The 19,488-nt window shown below is 39.6% G+C and overlaps 1 protein-coding gene across 1 annotated transcript; it reads left to right on the top strand.

The window, feature by feature from the left end:
* The first annotated feature begins 14,371 nt into the window (after positions 1-14,371).
* On the top strand, positions 14,372-19,467 carry LOC110685141. The gene is made up of 5 exons (XM_021861604.1): positions 14,372-14,452; positions 14,812-15,161; positions 16,001-16,112; positions 18,664-18,761; positions 19,113-19,467. The coding sequence occupies exons 1-5, from the start codon at positions 14,372-14,374 to the stop codon at positions 19,465-19,467; spliced, it is 996 nt and encodes a 331-aa protein (XP_021717296.1).
* Positions 19,468-19,488: the final 21 nt, after the last annotated feature.

Genomic DNA, 19,488 nt, shown 5'->3' with positions numbered 1-19,488 from the left:
CGTCTGAGTCCACTAATGTTGCTCAATATTCAATGTTAATACATGACCTTGAGACTAAAGTTGAGCTCCTGTCACAGGCGGATTCCATCAAGCAGCTTACGGCTGCCCTTGTTGAGGCTAACCTGAAGGCCTCAAATCTGGAGGCGGAGCTTAAAAGTGCTCAGGCGGGCCTCAAATCCCCGGAGGAGAGCAACAAGGAGAACGCCACTCTCAAAGAAGGCATCGACCGTCTGAAGAAGGTGATGGCCGCCTCCCGGGGCAACTTTAGGGCAACCCTAGAGGCTAAGCAGAGCCGGCTCATTGAGGAGAATGAACAAGACTGCGAAGACGGGATGAAGATGGCCTGGAAGCTGGTGTATCCGGATGCTTAGTATGACGTCTGGGACCTGGCTTACAGATACGCAGATCTTGTTCTCTCAGCAAGGGCTGAAGGGAAGCCGGAGCCTGAGCCGTTTCGGGAGTGGGTAAAAAAAGAGCTCGGCGAGGAGGCTGCTGATTGCGTTGGGGAGGATGAGGAGGAAAAGCAACAAGAAGATGAAGCCTAGGTGAACTCTGCTCCTGGTCTGCCTGCGAAGGATGTGCCCACGGCCCCGCCTTAGTAAATATAAGCTTTTGGTGGCCGTATGTATTTCCGGCCTGTGTGCTGAGTATTTCTGTTGTATTTGTTAAACAATATTTCTCTTTCCCGGATGTAGATCCTGTTTGACAATTACTCTCCCAGCCTTTTGGTCGGTTTTTATTATATGATTTGCCGACTGAGTCGGTTTTGCCAAATTTGTTTGCAATTTTTCAATCTTTGCAATCTTTGATATGCATATACTTTGCCAAGCACGTAGCCTAATACATGCGGTTCATCGGATGCACCGGTGTATTTTCCCCTGGACGGATGTGCGCTTGGTATTAAAAGTGGGTTGGTTGACCTAAAATTTTTTGATAATTGTAAGGGTATGGCTAATTTCTGGGTCAATCAATCACCAAGGTGATTCCCCAAACCAAGCGCACAATCGTCCATTGATCATCCAAACTGAATATCTGACAGTCATTGACCGCATCTAAATCGATTTTCAGAGAATTTTAATCTAAGTTGGGATGGCAGCCGGATACCGGCTAGTGTCAATAAGTCATGCGGTTTTTGCTATGCCGACTAGGTGCCATCTTAGATTATGCAGGTCAACTGGCTGTGAGTTCATCCTTATGGGGTTAAATCAGTCTTGGCCAATTATTTTCTACGACGAATTCACCCGGATGGGCTTCGCCGGATGTCTTGCTCTTACTGGAGCAGACGAATGATCGTTTAGTAGCAGACGGCCTTTGACTGCGTATAATTGCTTTTAACGAGTATTTTATAGCTGCTAAGTTTTTGGCTTAGCTTAGATCCTCAAATTTAACCGTTCGTGTTGCCTCTGAGCAATAACGGGTTATATCCAACCAAGATAGCTACTGGTTACTGTTTGATACAGACGATAACCTATCTTAATCATTCAAACAGTTGCAGACTTATCTCAATCACGACAGACGGTAAGGCCGTTTGTTTTTAAATTTATAGTGCAATGTGCCACCCGAATGGGAGATGCTCTCTGCGATGAATTCACCCTGTTGGGTGTCGCCGGTTGCCTACTCATATTGGAGCATACAATTTGTATTATCATCTGGCCATTGACCTTATTAGGGTGTTCAATAAGGAACCATACATAGCTGCTAAGTTTTTAGACTTTGCTTATATCTACTCATGTTGGAGTAAACGTAAAATTTTAACAAGTCCGTCTGTACATTGCACAGACGGTATTTATACAGAGCAATAAATATGATTGAAAATAAAAAACAACTTTTCATTGATAAACTTTATTTACAAAATTTTTGAAGTCTTAGAAGTAGTACTTTTTTTAGTTGTCTACATTCCAAGTTCTGGCTAGCTGCCTGCCATCTTGAGTTTCTAGGCGGTAGGTGCCGCCTCTTACTTCTTCATAGATTCGGTAGGGACCTTCCCAATTGGGAGTCAGTTTTCCCTGCTCATTTGTCCTACCGGTTGCCTCCATTTTCCATAACACAAAGTCCTCTACTTTCAAGGGTCGTTTGTGTACTCTTTTGTTGTAGGCTCTTGTCATTCTCAGACGATAAATCTCATGACGCAAGGCGGCATTTCCCCTGCGCTCCGGGAGTGAGTCCAATGCTAGCGGCATGGCCTCCCAGTTAGCCTCTTCGTCATAAAGCATGACTCGAAGAGTCGGCTCATAGTGCTCAATAGGCAAGACAACTTCTACGCCGTATGTCATAAGAAACAGGGTTTCAATGGTTGCCCCTTTTTTAGTTGTTCTGATGGCCCATATGACATGAGGCAACTCATCTGCCCACAGACCGCAAGCCCTTTCAATATTATTCTTAATGTCGTCTGAGATAAGCTTGTTGAAGGCTTCAACCTGGCCGTTTGCTTGTGGACGACCGACTGATGCAAAGCAATGTGAGATCCCTTGATCTCTCAACCAATTCTTAAGGGTAGGCGTCTCAAACTGAGGGCCATTGTCAAAGATCATGGATATAGGTACCCCAAACCGGGTGATGATATTCCTCCAGATGAAAGAGATGACATCTTTTGTCTTAATGCCTTTGACCGCCTCTGCTTCTACCCATTTGGTGAAGTAGTCAACAACAACTAGAAGATATCGCCGTCCGCCTGTAGCAGACGTATACGGACCCAGAATGTCCAAGTCCCATTTGGCGAATGGTACTGGGCTGTGAATGGCCGTCAGGTCAGTGGCCGGACGGTGTATGAGTTTGCCAAATCTTTGACACTTATCACATTTCTTCACCATTTTCATGGCGTCTGCCTCAAGAGTGGGCCAAAAGTATCCTTGCTGCCTGGCCCTTTTTGTTAGAGACCTGCCGCCTATGTGTGATGCACAAAAACCTGAGTGCAGATCCTCTAGAACCTCTTTCCCCCGTTCTGGGGTGATACATTTCAATAACGGTTGCAGATTACCCTTCTTGAAAATTTCTCCATTATGAATCTCAAAGTTTGCAGCTCGCTTTTTCATTGCAACCGCTTTTGGGTATGCATCCGGCAAAGTGCCGTCTGCTAGATAAGCCCGGATGCCATCCATCCAGGTTGAGCTTCGGTCTAGAATTCCAATGGGATCTTGTTCAATACTTCTTTTTTCCATAACTTCCCAAAAAACTGACCTAGGCGTATCACAGGAGGCGGATGATGCTAGTTTAGAAAGAGCATCCGCCCGATTGTTTTCTGACCTAGGCACCTGACTTAGATGAAATTCATCAAGTGTCTCAGCCACTTCTTTGACCGCCTGTAGGTATTTGATCATGGCCGGATGGGTGGCCTCATAGTCACCGTGGTATTAGCTAACGATTAATTGTGAATCAGAGCAGGCGTCAACTTTTCTTGCCCCTGCCGCCTTACAAATGCGGATACCGGCTAACAGGGCTTCATATTCTGCCTCATTATTTGAGGCCTGGAACTTAAACCGTAGTGCATATTCATACTTATCCCCTTCAGGAAACTGACATTTAACGCCTGCACCACATCCGTTCATAGTAGAGCTCCCGTTTACATTCACTTTCCAAACCTAATCAAGATTCTCCAGCTCAGCCGGCCTTGTCATTTCGACAATGAAGTTGGCAAACGCTTGACCCTTCACTGCCTTCCTTGGTTCGAAAGAGATTTTCAATAGCCCATTTGATCATTCAGTCGGATGATTCCATAGTTGTCATTGGCCGTTTGAGGGGCTGGTCTGTGTAAACCACAATTGAATGTTCCCGGAAGTAAGGTTTCAACTTCTTGACTGCCATGAAAAGAGCAAGGCCGAACTTTCAACAATTGGGTACCGTAGTTCAGCATTTCGAAGAACATGGCTGATGAAATATACCGAAAGCTTGGTGCCATCTCTCTCAGCAAGGAGAACAACACTGAGAGCATGATCGGAGACGGGTAAGTACATGTAGAGCATTTCCTTTGGCAGAGGGCTAACAAGCCTCGACAATGAGTGCAAGTGCTCTTTCAATTTCTGGAAGGCCGCCTCAACATTCTCCCCCCATTCAAACATAGTCTTCTTCTTGATAGCCTGGAAAAAATAGAGGCACTTGTCACCTGACCGACTGAGGAATCTCTCCAATGCCGCCAGACAACCGCTTAGTTTTTTAACTTCCTTTGCAGTCAGGGGTGACTTCATGTCAATAACCGCCTGTATATTCTCTGGCTTGGCCTCTATCCTCCTTTGGTCCATCAAAAATCCGAGAAACTTCCCAGACTCAACACCTAAGACACACTTCTTGGGATTAAGCATGACCTTGTGCCGCCTGAGGATGGTGAAGGTTTCTCGGAGGTCAGCAAGATGATCCGTCTGTAGCTTGGATTTGACTATCACGTCATTAATGTACATCTCTACGTTCCTCCCAATTTGATTAATTAAGACTGTATTAATCATTCGTTGGAAGGTAGCGGGCGCATTTTTTAACCCAAACGGCATCACAGTATAGTAGAATAACCCTTGATCAGTGACGAACGTCGTCCTCTCTTGATCTTTCTTCCACAAGGGTATCTGATGAAAGCCTGAGTAGGCGTCCATAAAGCTCATCAAGGCATGACGGTTGTAGAGTCGACCAGACTATCAATCTTTGGAAGTGGGTAACTATCCTTTGGACATACATTGTTCAGATCTGCGTAGTCAACACACATGCGCCAGGTACCATTAGGCTTTTTCACAAGAACAACACTTGCAACCCAATCCAAGAAGTAACATTGCCGAATGAACCCAGCATCTAACAGCTTCTTTACTTTGGCGGCTGCCGCCTGACTTCTTTCCTCACCGCAGTTCCTTTTCTTTTGCCTAACCGGCTTCTTTTTGGGATCCACGACAAGTTTATGAACAACTAGATCCGGGCTGACGCCTGACATCTATTCTATTTCACAGGCAAAGATGTCTTTGAATTCTTTTAGTAGATTGTGCAAGTCTGCACCCAACTTCGCAAAAGCAACCGTCCCAACCTTAACAGTACGCTCTGGACGGGTGGCGTCCAGAACGATGTCGATGAGTTCACCAGCCGGCTGGGGACGGAATTCATCTGACCGTTCCACGGTCAGTGATTGCTATTGCTTCTCTTTTTTGACGGCCACCAACTTCTCGGCCTTTCTCTTTTTGCCGGCTGCTATTGGAGCAGGCGCGGCTTACTTGAGTTCATCAAGGTTTATTGGTTCCTCGATTTGGCCAGCTGCGGCTACTATAGGCTTGACGTCTGAGAGATAGCACCCTCTTGCCGTCTTCTGATCCCCATTCAGGGAGCCTACAGACCCGTCATCCTTTTCAAATTTTAGGAGCATGAGGGATAGAATAATAACAGCCTTGGATTCGTTCAGTGTTGGACGGCCCAATATCAGATTATAGGTGGTCAACTCTTCCACGACCAAGAACCAGACTACCATGTGGCGTCCTTCTCCCTTCTTCCCTAGCCGGATGGGTAGGTTAATCCTCCCTACCGGGTGCACTACTCCACCCCCAAAACCAACTAAGGGATGAGATACTTTGTGCATACTGCTGGGCTTGTACTTGAGCTTTGCCAAGCACTTGTGGCTGATAAGGTCTGACGAGCTGCCTGTGTCAATAAGGATCCGGCCTACCTTCTGGTTGGCCACTTTGCATTTAATGACTATGGGGTCATTATGTGGTCGGCTGACCTTGCCCTGTCCTTCTTAGTGATAACGACCTCAGGAAAAGGTATCTTTAGACGCCTTGCCCTCATCAACTGATCTGACATCCAGCCACCTGATATAGTCTTTAGTACCCTGGATGGTTGGGCCTCCTCCAGCAAAGCCGCCTACTATGGTATAGATCGACTCTTCATCAGTGTCTGAACTATGAGCAGGTTGGATTGCCTTGTTGGACGGTTGTCCGTTGTTTGTTCTCAGGGTTACCTTGGACTTCAGAATGTAAGACTTCAGCACCCTTTTATTAGCCATACGGTCCAAAAGTCGCTTGAGGCTATAACAGTCGTTGGTGTCATGGCCAATGTCCTCATGAAAGTGGCAATACTTGTTTTTGTTCCAGTTTTTGGCGGAACCTTTCAATGCAGCCGGTTTCTCAATTGTCACCCGGTCTTTAATCTCCATGAGGATGGAGTAGCAGTCCTTGTTAAACTCGTACTTGGGGATGTACGGTTTAAACTCTTTCTTCTTCTTCTTCTGGGATGGTTGTTCAGTATCATCTGCCACCCAGATTTCTTTTCTCTTTTTGCTCTCGTCTCTTTTGCCGGCTGAGCGGATTGACTCTCTTTTTTGTCAGACTTTTTGGGGTCCGACTGCTTGCTGATGGAGCAGAGTTTAGTTGCCTGTATATAGGCTTCTTCCTCCATCAAAGCTTTTTGGAGGGTGGCTACCCTCTTTCTGATGAGGTCGAACTTAAAGGTCGACCCGTCTTTCAGACCTTTAAAAAAGTCTGTATAAACCACTTCGCCAGACAACCTTTGAATCTGAATTCTCATTAGATTAAACCGCCTGACATAGGACCTTAGCCCTTCTCTATTTCCCTATTGTATTGCACCCAAGTCAAGACTTGTTTTCTTAGCAGAGATGTTCATAGAGAAGTTAGAAGCAAACAAGTACGCAAGCGTCTTGAAGCTATTGATGCAGCTTGCTGGCAGGTTGCCAAACCATCATTGGGCGATGCCCTTCAATGTAGCCGGGAAGAATCGGCACCAGGTGGAATCATCCAACCCCTGTAAGTACATGAGGTTGGTGTAGGCCATCAGGTGGTCTTCAGGGTTGGTGGTACCATCATAAGTACCTACCAAAAACATTCTTAACCTTGGCCGGCTGTGCCGCCTCGTTTATCCCCTTGGAGAACGCAGAAGGTTGTTCCATAAGTTTGAGCAGACGAAGATGCCAGTCCAAAGGTTGGACATTTTATGCCGCCTGACCCCCAAATTAAAGAGGGTTGACTGCATGTATGGTTTTCCATACGGCATGTATGGCTGCTGTGGAACATATGAAGCAGAATGGATTATCTGAGGGCCAGTGTGGACGGACAAGCCGCCTGACTGACTCTCTCGGTTTGATTGCGAATACCTTAATGAGGTATTCTGAAAACTGATTGGGTAAGTCGACGTTGAAGCCGACTCAGATAGTTGTTGATTTTTCTTCTGCTGGACTAACATCCGGGTATCAGAATAGGTCTTCTTTGATCCATCTGGCTGGACATGCCGGATGATCTTCTTCTTCCCTATTTCAGGGAATCGGATCTTGCACAGAACAATCAAGGGCCGATTCCCCTCCTTCCGTGTGCGGAGTAGGCACACGGTCCTTGACCGGGTTTTTCTTCTCTAAGGGAGAAGGTTTCTTGGTCGACTGATCCCTGTTGGAGCCAACCGTCTTCTTGTCGATCAGGTCCTTGATTTCCCCTTTGAAACTTGTCATGAATTTCATGAGTTCGTCTCTAGTAACCGGGGTTGCGCCTTCTGCCGGCTGGGGTTGTTCAGACGGCTGTCCGGTAGGCTCACTTAGACCAACTTGCTCTTTGCCCCGTTCCCTTTTTTCTATGGGAAGGGTGCGTCTGGTTCTGAGTGAACCGTCAGCAGCTACATAGGTGTCGACGTCAAAGTCGTCACCACTGTCTTGGTCTAAATAGACCTGAATTTCGGCCGTAGGCCGTTTCTCAATAGGAGGCGGTACATACTCATGTGAAACCATCTCAGTAGTACTCTCCCCAAAGACGGCGCCAAATGTTTTGGGGTTTTTTGTGTCCCTCGGGAGAGTTACAACACCAAGACTGGATTTCGGGCGCCTGTACCTGCAAAACAACGGAGACTCCAGTTGGGTGGAGTTCCGCCTCCGACGACCAAGTTAGAGCGTGTTCGGAAGATGTAAAATGCGGAAAGTAAACTAGTATCTTCCCGGATTCCGAGATCGGGAATGTTCTCTGAGGTAAGAGTTAATTATCTAGAATCATTGACTGCTCTGGCTTGTTCGTGTTGAATGAATGTGTATGAATGTCTCCCAAGGTTGGAACATCTCCCTATTTATAGGGTCTTGGGATTCGTGCTGCTATCCTAGGTTACGGAAACTTAGGAATGGTGGGCTATCTCGGGAATTGGGCCTTAAAGGCCGTCTTTTTCCAAATGATTGGGGATGCCACGTGTCAGCAAAGGAGAGGTTCATTTTAATCCTCTCTTAAGGTGACACGTGTCACCATCTTATTGGGCCACGTGGCCTGGGGGGGGTATTTTTACCCAAAACACCTACCTTATATCATCCTTGATTATTCCCCAAGCAAGCTCTTTTGCCATATTATTTTTCATGACAACACACTTTCCATAAATTAAATATTCTTAGCCACCTTAATATTAAATTTCCATAATTCTTAAGCTCTCTTCTCCAAGTAATTTCCTCAATTCTTTTTACCATAATTCTTCCTACATTCTCCTACCATAATTCTTACATGAGCTAGCCTATAAATACCCCTTGATTCAAGGCTAAACACTCACACCAAACTCTTTAATTTTCTCTTAATCTCTCTAATTTTCTCCTCCTCTTTTCTCTTGCTATTACTCGGCCACCACCACCAAACACCACCTGCCACCAGCCGCCACCACCTCCGACGCCGACCACCGGCAGCAACCACCTGCCGGCATGCTACTGCCCTCCTTACCGCCACCTTCTTCTCCTCTTTTCCTTGGTTTTCTATCTCACCTTCTTCTCTTCTCTTATTTAATTAATTAGTATTATTATGGAGGATTTATAAAAAATTATTAAGAGTAGTTTTAATTAAATAAAATCAGATTTTTATTCAAGTTTATGAAAAATAATTTATAAGGTTCATGTACATATAGTTGGGGGTTTTTAATTTAATTGTTGTGATTATTTGTTAAACTTATATGAATTAAGGTTATGTTTAATTGTAGGGTGTGTTTGATCAAAGTTCTTGAAGTTCTTTTGTGTGTGCTAAGCAAGGATCAAAGGTACGTTAGGTGGCTACATACTTTTGAAATTGATTGGATTTAATGAGCATGTTTTATATGATTTTTATGATGATCGAATTAAATTGAATTGAATTATGATTTATGAAATAAAAGTATGTTTAAAGAATTGGTTTTGATAAATAAATTGGAGGATTGATTTAACATCAAGTTTTGAATGATTAAAATTATTTATCATGTTTTAAAGGTTTGATTTTGGAAGCAGGTTGAATTTAAATAAAAGGAGTTTGAGTTATTTATTGAAATTATAGAATTATTAAAAGCTTTACAAGCATGATTATTATAGTAATCCCACTATGCGGATACATTGAAGACTATGTACTTTGTATGACCTAGTATTTCCTCAAGAATCGCCTTGAAGTAGTAGGAGACTAGCTTGGGGGTATGCACACTTATAGAGAAAAATTGGGTTTTTGAAATGAATTGATTTATTAAGCATTATTATTGAAATATTGAGTTATTGGAGTTATATTTGAAAATTGATTTTGAATCATGAGTTTTGGAATTGGTTTTAAAAGCATGTTTGCAAATAAATTGAGTTTACTTATCTTGCACTTATCGTACTTAGCATATTTTGCTAATGAGTATTTCCTATTTATTTTGGTTCGCCCTATTTACCTTAATGGTAAGCAATGTTGACTATTTTTTCAGGTGGAGTCAATAATTGAGCATATGGGAGTCCCGGGATGTTCTTCACTTATAATTAGGAATGTTGGTCTTTGTTGGTATTATGAGTACTCATGACAATGGTTTCTATTTATAGTTATTATGAATAAAGAAGGAGTTTGAGTTTTCGCTACAAAGTATTGGTGTTGGTTAGTAGTTTGAGTAGCTTTGCTTAATCACGCGGCGGTAGGGCTTTACAGAGTGCGGTTTAGACCGCACCAAACCGCAATTTTGCAGTTTGCGGTTTGAAAATTGCGGTGCGGTTTTGAAAATGACTAAATAGTAGTTTACGGTTTGGTGCGGTTTCAAAAAATATTTAGACCAAACCGCACCGCAAGTCGCACTTTAATGCGATTTGCGGTTTTTATACTATATTTTTATTAAAAAAATATAAAAGAACTAAAATATATGAGCTAATCTTTGACTATTAGTTAATTAAAGGTTTAAAAAAAGATTTTAATATTTGAATTACATATTAATAATTACAAAATAAAGTAAAAGTTTTGTTTTAAAAAGAATAATTATAATTTTAAAAAAGTATGGTTAAACCGCACCGCACTAAACCGCATTTTGCGATGCGGTTTGGTGCGGTTTTTTTAGAAGTGCAGTTTGGTGTGGTTTGAAAAAATTACAAACCGCAATTTTGCGGTTTGGTGCGGTTTAGGATCCAAACCGCACCGAACCGCATCGCGAACACCCCTATGCGGTGGTAATACGCCTAAGTTTATCTCTACGGTATAATTATACGTATTATACTAGTATTTTCGTAGAGGGAGATTTGGGGGTGTTACAAAGTGGTATTAGTTTTCCGGTCCTAAAAAGATTAAAATTGGGAATAATAAAAAAATTGTGGGTAGACTTAAGAGGGCATATAGGATAGATAGTGTTTCGCAATGTGTGTGATAGTCAAAAGCTTTATTTTTATATAAAACTATTTTCCTATTTGTGGAAAGATGATTGAGAAAAGGATTCTCAAGTACGTCTCTCTGTCTAGGCAAGACTCTCCTCGACATTGTAGGTAACTTACCTGGGAGACGCGTGCTCGACCGTCTAATATCATGATTCAAATATATTATTATTATTTTTGAAACAAAAAGAATTGAAACTATTTGAAACTTGAGTTGTGTGATTATGTGTGTGTAATACCCCGTATTTTTATACGTATTTTAATTTAAATAAGTATTTCTCAAAGTATTTAAAAAATTCGAAATGAATTATTTATGGTGTTTCATTAATTTAAAAAGAATTATTTTAGTTAAAAGTTTATTTTTAACAATCTTGAAAATATTTTATTTCATGATTTGGAAACTTTAGGGCATAATATTATATAAAAGGAAATTTTCAAGTCAATGAGTTTTTAAAGAAAGTCAAAATACTAGTTTGACTAGGAAAGGGATCATTAAGGGTAAATAGGGAATTTAAGTCTAGGAGGGGTTTAGGAAAGAGAGTATAAATACCCATCACATGGGCAAATTAAACTTTGCCAAGGTGGAGAATACCCAAATGTAACTCTCTTTCTCTCTCCTCTTATTTTCTCTCCTTTTTCTCTTAATTTTTCCCCTTCCCCTTTATTTTATTTTTTTTGTTTCAATCACCACCCACACACACACCACACCGCCGGCCACCACCATCGCTGCCCACCGGCCGACGGCCAACACCACCACCACTCGCCGGCAGCAGCAGTCGGCCTTAGTGGGTGTGTGCCGGTGGTCGAACGAAAAAAAAAATTATTCTTTTGTTTTTAAATCCTAATCTAGCCTTAATCTAATTATTGTTTTTGGGTTTTGTGATGATTTTAAGATGTTTGATGATAAGTATTTTGTATATAAATTTTCAGATTTGGTTTTGAATTAAAAAGCCCCAAATTATAAACCCTAGATTTCTAAGTTTATGTATATTGATGGAAATTGTTTATGGGTGATTTAAATTATTGAAATAAGTGTTAAACACAATTACACCAATTTTAAATGATTTAATAAAGCTGAAATTTTTATATATAAGCTATAATTATGTTTCTTGAAAGGATTTTTAATTACTCGTGAATTGAGGATAAAAGTAAGGGTTTTAAATTAAATTTCAACTTGTTTTAGAGGGTTTATGAGTGATTTAAAGAGGGTATATATTGCTAGAAATTTGTGTGGAATATGTATTAATGCCTCTTTGTAATTTTGGTTTGTAGGAGACTTCCAAGTGAGTGATTTTATTTAGTTGTGGCGATTTTGAGATCATATTCAAGGTACGTTCGCGTACTTGGTAATTATTTGAATATGTAGAAGCATGCTAGGCTTTGTTTAATTAATTCCAAGTAGTATCATGATAGGTGTTGGTTAAATTTGTTGATTGGATTGATGTTGGTAAATTATTTGTGATGTATGAATTATTTATGATGAATTGGTGATTGGAATTAATTATGTTGGCATGTTGATTATGAACCACACTTTTATTATTGGCATGATAGAAAGCATGTTTAATTAAACTAATTGTTTAATTTGGTTTGGAATATGAAAAGGAAATTTTATTATGGTTCATATAATTTTTATTGATGCTATAAGCATGAGGAAGGAGCTATTTAAGTGTCTTAGTACACATGAATAAATTATATTGCGGTGCCTATGTGCACTTAAGGTGTTTCTAACACCAAGGGATAAGATTTGCGGCACAGTATGCGTGTAAGGTGTCTTTGACACCGAGGTAGAATAAAAAGGGTTCAACAATTAAATTTATTTGGTCACTAATTATTCAAGAATTAAATTGATATGTTCGATTGCTTGAATGAAGTATAATAATTGATTGTGTTATGGTTTGAGAGTCATCACCAAGTATAATAATATGTAAACAACGTAAAGTGAAAGAGATTACGCACCAAAACTCTTGGAACGTATATACCTTATGTATGAACACATGGGGGGAGTTATGGGATTTTATATTTAACCATGACTTCTACTGGGAGTATAGGACACTGTATTTTCCTTTTTATTTATTTTATGCGAAGGACATCTAGTCACTTCATGTGACATTTGCCTACCCGGTCAGCTCCCGGTGTAGTTTACCTCAAATTTGGGGTAGGGATTTGGTGGAAAACCCGTTTGATGCGTAATCAAATTAAATAAGCAATTCATTTATTTATTGGTTGGTCATTTGGTATGTTGTATGCTTGTATACAGGTGCAACAAGGTAAGTTGTGTGATGATAGGATGAAAGCATGTTAGTGTGTTTTTATTACGCTTATGTACTCAACATTGCTGATTGTGTGTTGTATGTTTGTTTGGCCTTGTCTTTACCTTGGCCCTACGACGACCCATTTCTAATGGCGAGTAGTGGGGACAAGTAGAGAGAAGCTTTTCAGGTGATGAAGCATTTTCATGATGGGCATGAGTGAAGAGTGAATCATGCTTAGTTTCCATAGGAATATGATGTGTTTTATTTGCTTTGAATATTATTTATTTTATTATGTTCATGAGACTAACGTAAAGGTTTTCAGTATTATTTGGTTTTAAGGGCCTACAATGGTTCCAAGTTGTAGGTTGACTTTGTTTAACTTTACTTTCTTTTGGTTTGACTTTTTAAGTTGACTTGTTTTGAATGGTTTTAAAGAAAGTCTTTCGCCGTGTGTCTTTGATATTTTCCTTAGCCGTTTTCACGGTGGCGGTAATGTCTTAGATTTTCCTTTTTCGTATTTTAAAAAGGCAAAATAGGTATTTTAAAGGAAAGGAATTTCTAGGGTGTTACAGTGTGCATTAAAGTTGGTGTTAAAACACCTTAGTCTATGGTCATAGGTCCGAATTTTTGAGCTATTACCCATGGTTGGGTGATCTTGAGTTATACTTGGTTGATTGAGTTATGAATTGCTTATTGCAAATGGATTTTTGAGTTGAATTGTTTATGTGATCTAGCATTGAATTGATTGTTTTGCATGTGTTTATGAAATAGATAGAAATGATTGATGAAATGAGAAAGAAATACTTTAACTTGCATTACTTGAAAGATGATGGAGTCATAGTTAGTGAATTTATGACTGGAATTGTTACTTTGGCCTTAACCCTCTATGAGAAGTATAATTTGGAAGCTTTGACCTAACCACCTTGGATGGTTCTTTTGGCCTTAGCCCATCTACCTAGAGTTCTCAAATATGAACCGCTCTTTGACAAGTATGGGGATGAGATCAAGAAGAATGGGTTGTGGAATGAAAAACACCATCATGAAGGGAAGTGGTTAGCAAGCATGTCTAGCCTTAAGAGAGACTTGCATTATGTTGAACGTGACTATGAGCTTAGGAGGAGAATTGTGAGATTTCCCAAACTTTCAAAGATTGGAACCTTGAGAGAAGATGACCAAATGTACTATTTAAATGCCCAACTACCTTTTTCATACCGCAAGGATCCTCATGGGTTTGTGTCATCCAGTGATGAGTCCATACCACCTCTTGGTAAGAGTAAGAATTATCCTTTTCTTACTCGTACTCCAAGCTATGAACCTCCAAAACTCCCAAGTCCAAAAGTCCACTTTCATGTTGCAAAAAGGCCCATAACACGTACCCAAATAGTCAATCAAAAGTCACCAAGTCCAAAAGTTCAACCAAAGCCCAATGCTTCTTCAAACCAACCTCGTGGTAGTGTTAGCCTAGTCAAAAGCCCAAGTTACTCTCCTTATGCAAGCCCGGACAATAATCTAAGTGAATTTGAGTCAAGTTTAGGCCGTAGTCCAAGCTAGTGGTTATAACCCAACTTTCATGACTGACCCAAGTGATAGGGATAAGTCCAAGCAAGATGATCCTGACTATGATCCGGATGAAGATGACTATGCTGAGAGTGTTTCTTGAATAATTGAACTATGATTATGTTTATTGCTTTCAATAATTGTCTTAGATGGCAAAGTTGTACTTTTCTCTAATTATTAATGAAATGAAGTTTATTTATTTGAAATTTTCTCTATGTTACTAAGTGAATTAAATGTTGATATGAGGAGAACTTGTTTTAATTTTTCAAAGTATGATAATTATACTCAGGAAGTATGTCTGTAAGGATGAGAGACCAAATGAGAAGTAAGCGCACTAGTTCCAAAGTAGGGAAGATCCTAAGAAAGCTAACCCATATCACTGAAAACATCACTAAAGTGGTGAACAAGGGAAACTGAAATTCTGACCTTGACTCTTATAGTGAAGTTTTTAAGAGAGTTGCTGCAGCCAAACCACCTGTTTACTTGGGAAAGGAAGACCCAACCAGCCTTGAAAACTGGATTAGGGAGTTTGACAAGCTGTTTGATGCAATCAATTGCCCAAGTGAGCTAAGAGTGAACAATGGTGTTTACTATTTGAGGGAGGAAGCTGACTTATGGTGGACCCAAAGAAAGGATGAGTTGCTGAAAAGACCAAACTTTGAGTGGGATGAGTTTAATGAAGCCTTGAGAGAGAAGTTTTACCCTTCCTACCTAAGAAAGCAGAAATGCATGGAGTTTACCAACCTGAGAATGGGGAACATGTCTATCAATAAATACTACAACAAGTTCATTGAGTTGATGAGGTTTGCCCCGGAAGTAGTCCCTATTGAAACCATCAAAGCTTAGAGATTTGAGCAAGGCCTAACCTTAACCCTCCAAGGAAAGCTAGGGGGAGTTACCTTTGAGACCTTAGATGAAGTCTATGGTCGTGCACCCTATCTGTACGGAATCAAGGGGAGGGAGATGGAGCATTTTGGAGAGAAAAGGAAGAACCAGGACTCTTTTCACGGGGGTGGAAAGAGGCATAAGCCCAATGGTAGCTACTAGGGGAATTCTGGAGATAGAAGGGACAACAAAGGGAACTTTGGGAAAGGGAATGGAGGCCAGTCGTCCAATGCTAGAGGGAATGGAAACCAAAGGGGTGAGAAGCCCCTGAGAAAGTATTTCTGCAAGCGGTGTGAGAAAGACCACCCAAGAAGACTGTGAGGGAAAGTCAGTAACTTGTCGTTACTGTCTGAAGTTGGGACACCGTGAGTACGAGTGTTACTAGAAAGAGGCTAACTTAAGTCAGGAAAGGTGAAAGAGTCTAGTGTTCCTAGCAAACCACCTCAGTCTAGTAGACCTACTTCTAAGGTTGGAACCAGTAGCGTTGCGGGAGGTGCCCCAAAGGGTCGTGTGTTCGTGATGAACAGCCGTGAGGCTGAAACTGCTAATGATGTGGTAATTGTTGTTTTCCTTATAAGTCTTATGCCTGTGAAATTTTGTTTGATTCAGGGGCAACCCATTCTTTTATTTCTAAGAGAATAGTTGAAAGTCTCGGGTTAGTGAGTCCCGAGTCAGTTTCTCTAAATGTGTCTATTCCGTCTGGGGAAGTGAGGGATTGTTCCAAGTTGTTTAAAAGTGTACCTATTTCCATTTCTAGGGTAGAATTTCCGTTGGATTTGATCGAGTTCGATTTGAAGCATCTCGATGTAATTCTGGGTATGGATTGGTTGGGAAGATATGAAGCAAAGATTGATTGTGCAACTGAAAAGGTTACCTTGACTAGCCTAGCGAAAACTCAAACTCTTTCTTTATTAATAATAGCTATAAATAGAAACCATTGTCATAAGTACTCATAAATAAAACAAAGACCAACATTCCTAATTCTAGGTGAAGAACATCCCGGGACTCCCATATGCTCAATTATTGACTCCACCTGAAAATAGTCAACACTGCTTACCATTAAGGTAAACAGGGCGAACCAAAACAAATAGAAAATACGGGTTAGCATAATATGTTAAATACGATAAGTGCAAGATAAGTAAACTCAATTTATTTGCAAACATGCTTTTAAAACCAATTCCAATAACTAATCCAATAATATAATTCCAAACTCATTATTCCAAAATCAATTCCAATAATCCAATATTTCAAATACTTCATTAATAAAACCAATTCCTCTTTTTAAATCCAATTCCTCACCCAAGTGTGCACACCCCCAAGCTAGTCTCCTACTATTTCAAGGTTATTATCGAGGAAAGACTTGGTCATGCAAAGTCCAAAGTCTTATCAACCAAATCCGTATAGTGGTATTACTATCAACATGCCTGTAAAGCTTTAATAACAATAATTCAATAAATCCTTTTTAATTCAATAATTCTAATATAATTCAAAACTCCTTTTTATTTAATTCAACATGCTTTCAAAATCGAACCTTTAAAACATGATAAATAATTTTAATCATTAACAACGTGATATAAAAATCAATCCTCCAATTTATTTATCAAAACCAAATATTTAAACATGCTTTTATTTCATAAATCATAATTCAATTCAACTTAATTCAATCATCACAAAAATCGTATAAAACATGCTCATTCAATCCAATCAATTCCAAAAGTATCTAGCCACCTAACATACCTTTGATCCTTGCTTAATACACATAAAAGAACTTCAAGAACTTTGATCAAACACACCCTACAATTAAACATAACCTTAATTAATATAAGGTTAACAAATAATCACAAGAATTAAATTAAAAACCCCCAACTATATGTACATGAACCTTATAAATTATTTTTCATAAACTTGAATAAAAATATGATTTTATTTAATTAAAAATACTCATAATAATTTTTATAAATCTCCCATGATAATATTAATTAATTAAATACGAAAAGAGAACAAGAAAACGTAGAAAACCAAGGAAAAAGGAGAAGAGAGGTGGCGGCAAGGGTGGCAGCTGGTGGCTGACGTGGCTGTGGTCGGCGGCAGGTGGGAGCCGGAGGTGGAGGGTGGTGGTTGTGGTGTTTGGCGTAAGGAAAGGTGAGAAAAAGAGAAGAGAATTAGAGAGAACTTAAGAGAGAATTAGAGAGTTTTGGTGTGAGTGTTTAGCCATGAATCAAGGGGTATTTATAGGCTAGCTCATGCAAGAATTATGGTAGGAGAATATAGGAAGAATTATGGTAAAAAGAATTAAGGAAATTACTTGGAGAAGAGAGCTAAAGAATTATGGAAAGTTTAGTATTAAGGTGACTAAGAAATAATTAATTTAAGAAAAGTGTGTTGTCATGAAAAATAATATGGCAAAAGAGCTTGCTTGGGGAATAATCAAGGATGAAATAAGGCAGGGAAATAAGATGATCAAATATTTAGAAGATGGGAAATAAGAATTAAGGAAAAATAATAAATTTAAGGGAGATAATTAAAAATACAATTTAACAAAATAAATTACCCAAAATCCAACCATGGTGGCCGAAAATTTTGAGCTTCCATAGCTCAAATTTTCGGACCATATTAGTAATATTTAGAAAATTATTTTGCTGGGTTTAAGGGATTAAAAATAATAGTGTAAATAATATATGTTGTATAAAATAATCAATTAAGAGAATACCAATTATTCACTAGATAAATTAACTAAGAAAATTAGATTTTCCACACTAGGAAAATCCGAAATTAATAGCCAATTAGTAAGAATTTTTGGACCTCCTAATTTAAATAATTAAAATATATATCCAAAATATATATAAATAATCCATTTTTAAAATAAAATAAATGGATAATAAATCTTATTCAAAATCCAAAAAAAATAATTAAATTTTAAAATACTTTTGGCGCCAAGATTCAAATATCATTTTGGCTCCAAAATTCAAATAGTAAAATAAATTACTAAAATACCCTTTTTAGAAAATAATAATTAATTAGAAAATACGTATTAAAATACGGGGTATTACACCAGTTTTGTTTGTAAAGAAGAAGGATGGAAGTATGAGGTTGTGTATTGATTATCAAGAGTTGAATAAGGTGACAGTGAAGAATAAGTATTCATTGCCAAGGATCGATGATTTATTTGACTAGTTGAAAGGAGTTGTAGTGTTTTCAAAGATTGATTTGAGGTCAGGTTATCACCTGTTGAGATTGCGGAGCAAGATTTTGCAAAGAATGCTTTCAGGACCCGTTATGATCATTATGATTTCACAAGTTATGCCATTTGGTTTGACCAATGCACTAGCAGTGTTCATGGATTTGATGCATAGGATTTTTAGGCTACACTTGGGCAAGTTTGTAATGGTGTTTATTGATGATATTTTGATTTATTCAAAGGATGAAGAGGAGCATAAGGAGCATTTGAGACAAGGAGCATTTGAGACAAGTGTTATCATGTTTGAGAGAGCACCAGTTGTATGCCAAGCTGTCAAAGTGTAAGTTTTGGTTGGAAAAAGTGGCATTTTTGGGCCATGTGATTTCCAAGGAAGGAGTCTCAGTGGGCCCAAGTAAGATTCGAGCTATTAGTTATTGGCCAACCCCAAAGAATGTGTCGGATGTGAGAAGTTTCTTGGGTTTGGCAAGCTATTACAGAAGGTCTGTGAAGGATTTTTCAAGGATTGCGAAGCCCATGACAAGTTTGATGAAAAAGGAGCATAAGTTCTCATGGACTCAAGAGTGTGAAGAGGTGTTCAAGACCTTGAAAGAAAGGTTAACTAAAGCACCTGTGCTGGCTTTGCCGGATGGAAGTGATCTATATGATGTGTATATGATGCATTGAGGTTTAGATTGGGATGTGTTTTGATGCAAAGTCAAAGGGTGATTGCGTATGCTTCAAGGCAGTTGAAACCTTACGAAGGGAATTACCCAACCCATGATTTGGAGTTAGCTGCAATAGTGTTCGCTTTGAAGATTTGGAGGCATTATTTGTATGGGGTGACTTATAGGATTTTCATGGATCACAAGAGTTTGAAGTACATTTTCACCCAAAAGTATTTGAATGGAAGGCAGAGAAGATGGTTGGAGTTTCTAAGTGATTATACGTTGGATATTCAATACCATGAAGGAAAAGCTAATGTGGTGGCAGATGCTTTGAGCAGGAAGTCAGGACATTTGATGAATGTGATGGTAGTGCCAGACTAGTTGTGTGTGGAATTTCAGAAG

The sequence above is a fragment of the Chenopodium quinoa genome, unplaced genomic scaffold (assembly GCF_001683475.1).
Source record: "Chenopodium quinoa cultivar QQ74 unplaced genomic scaffold, ASM168347v1, whole genome shotgun sequence".
Lineage (NCBI taxonomy): Eukaryota > Viridiplantae > Streptophyta > Magnoliopsida > Caryophyllales > Amaranthaceae > Chenopodium > Chenopodium quinoa.
The sequence above is the reverse complement of the archived record's forward strand: the minus strand, read 5'-3'. Positions and strand labels throughout refer to the sequence as shown.

Excerpts from the sequence above, each read along its gene's own strand:
- LOC110685141 (XM_021861604.1), top strand. The coding sequence starts at position 14,372 with ATGACTGACCCAAGTGATAGGGATAAGTCCAAGCAAGATGATCCTGAC. Across the intron at positions 16,113-18,663 it reads TTGATTGTGCAACTGAAAAG|GATGAAGAGGAGCATAAGGA; the intron begins GTTACCTTGACT and ends ATTTATTCAAAG. Across the intron at positions 18,762-19,112 it reads GTATGCCAAGCTGTCAAAGT|ATTGGGATGTGTTTTGATGC; the intron begins GTAAGTTTTGGT and ends ATTGAGGTTTAG.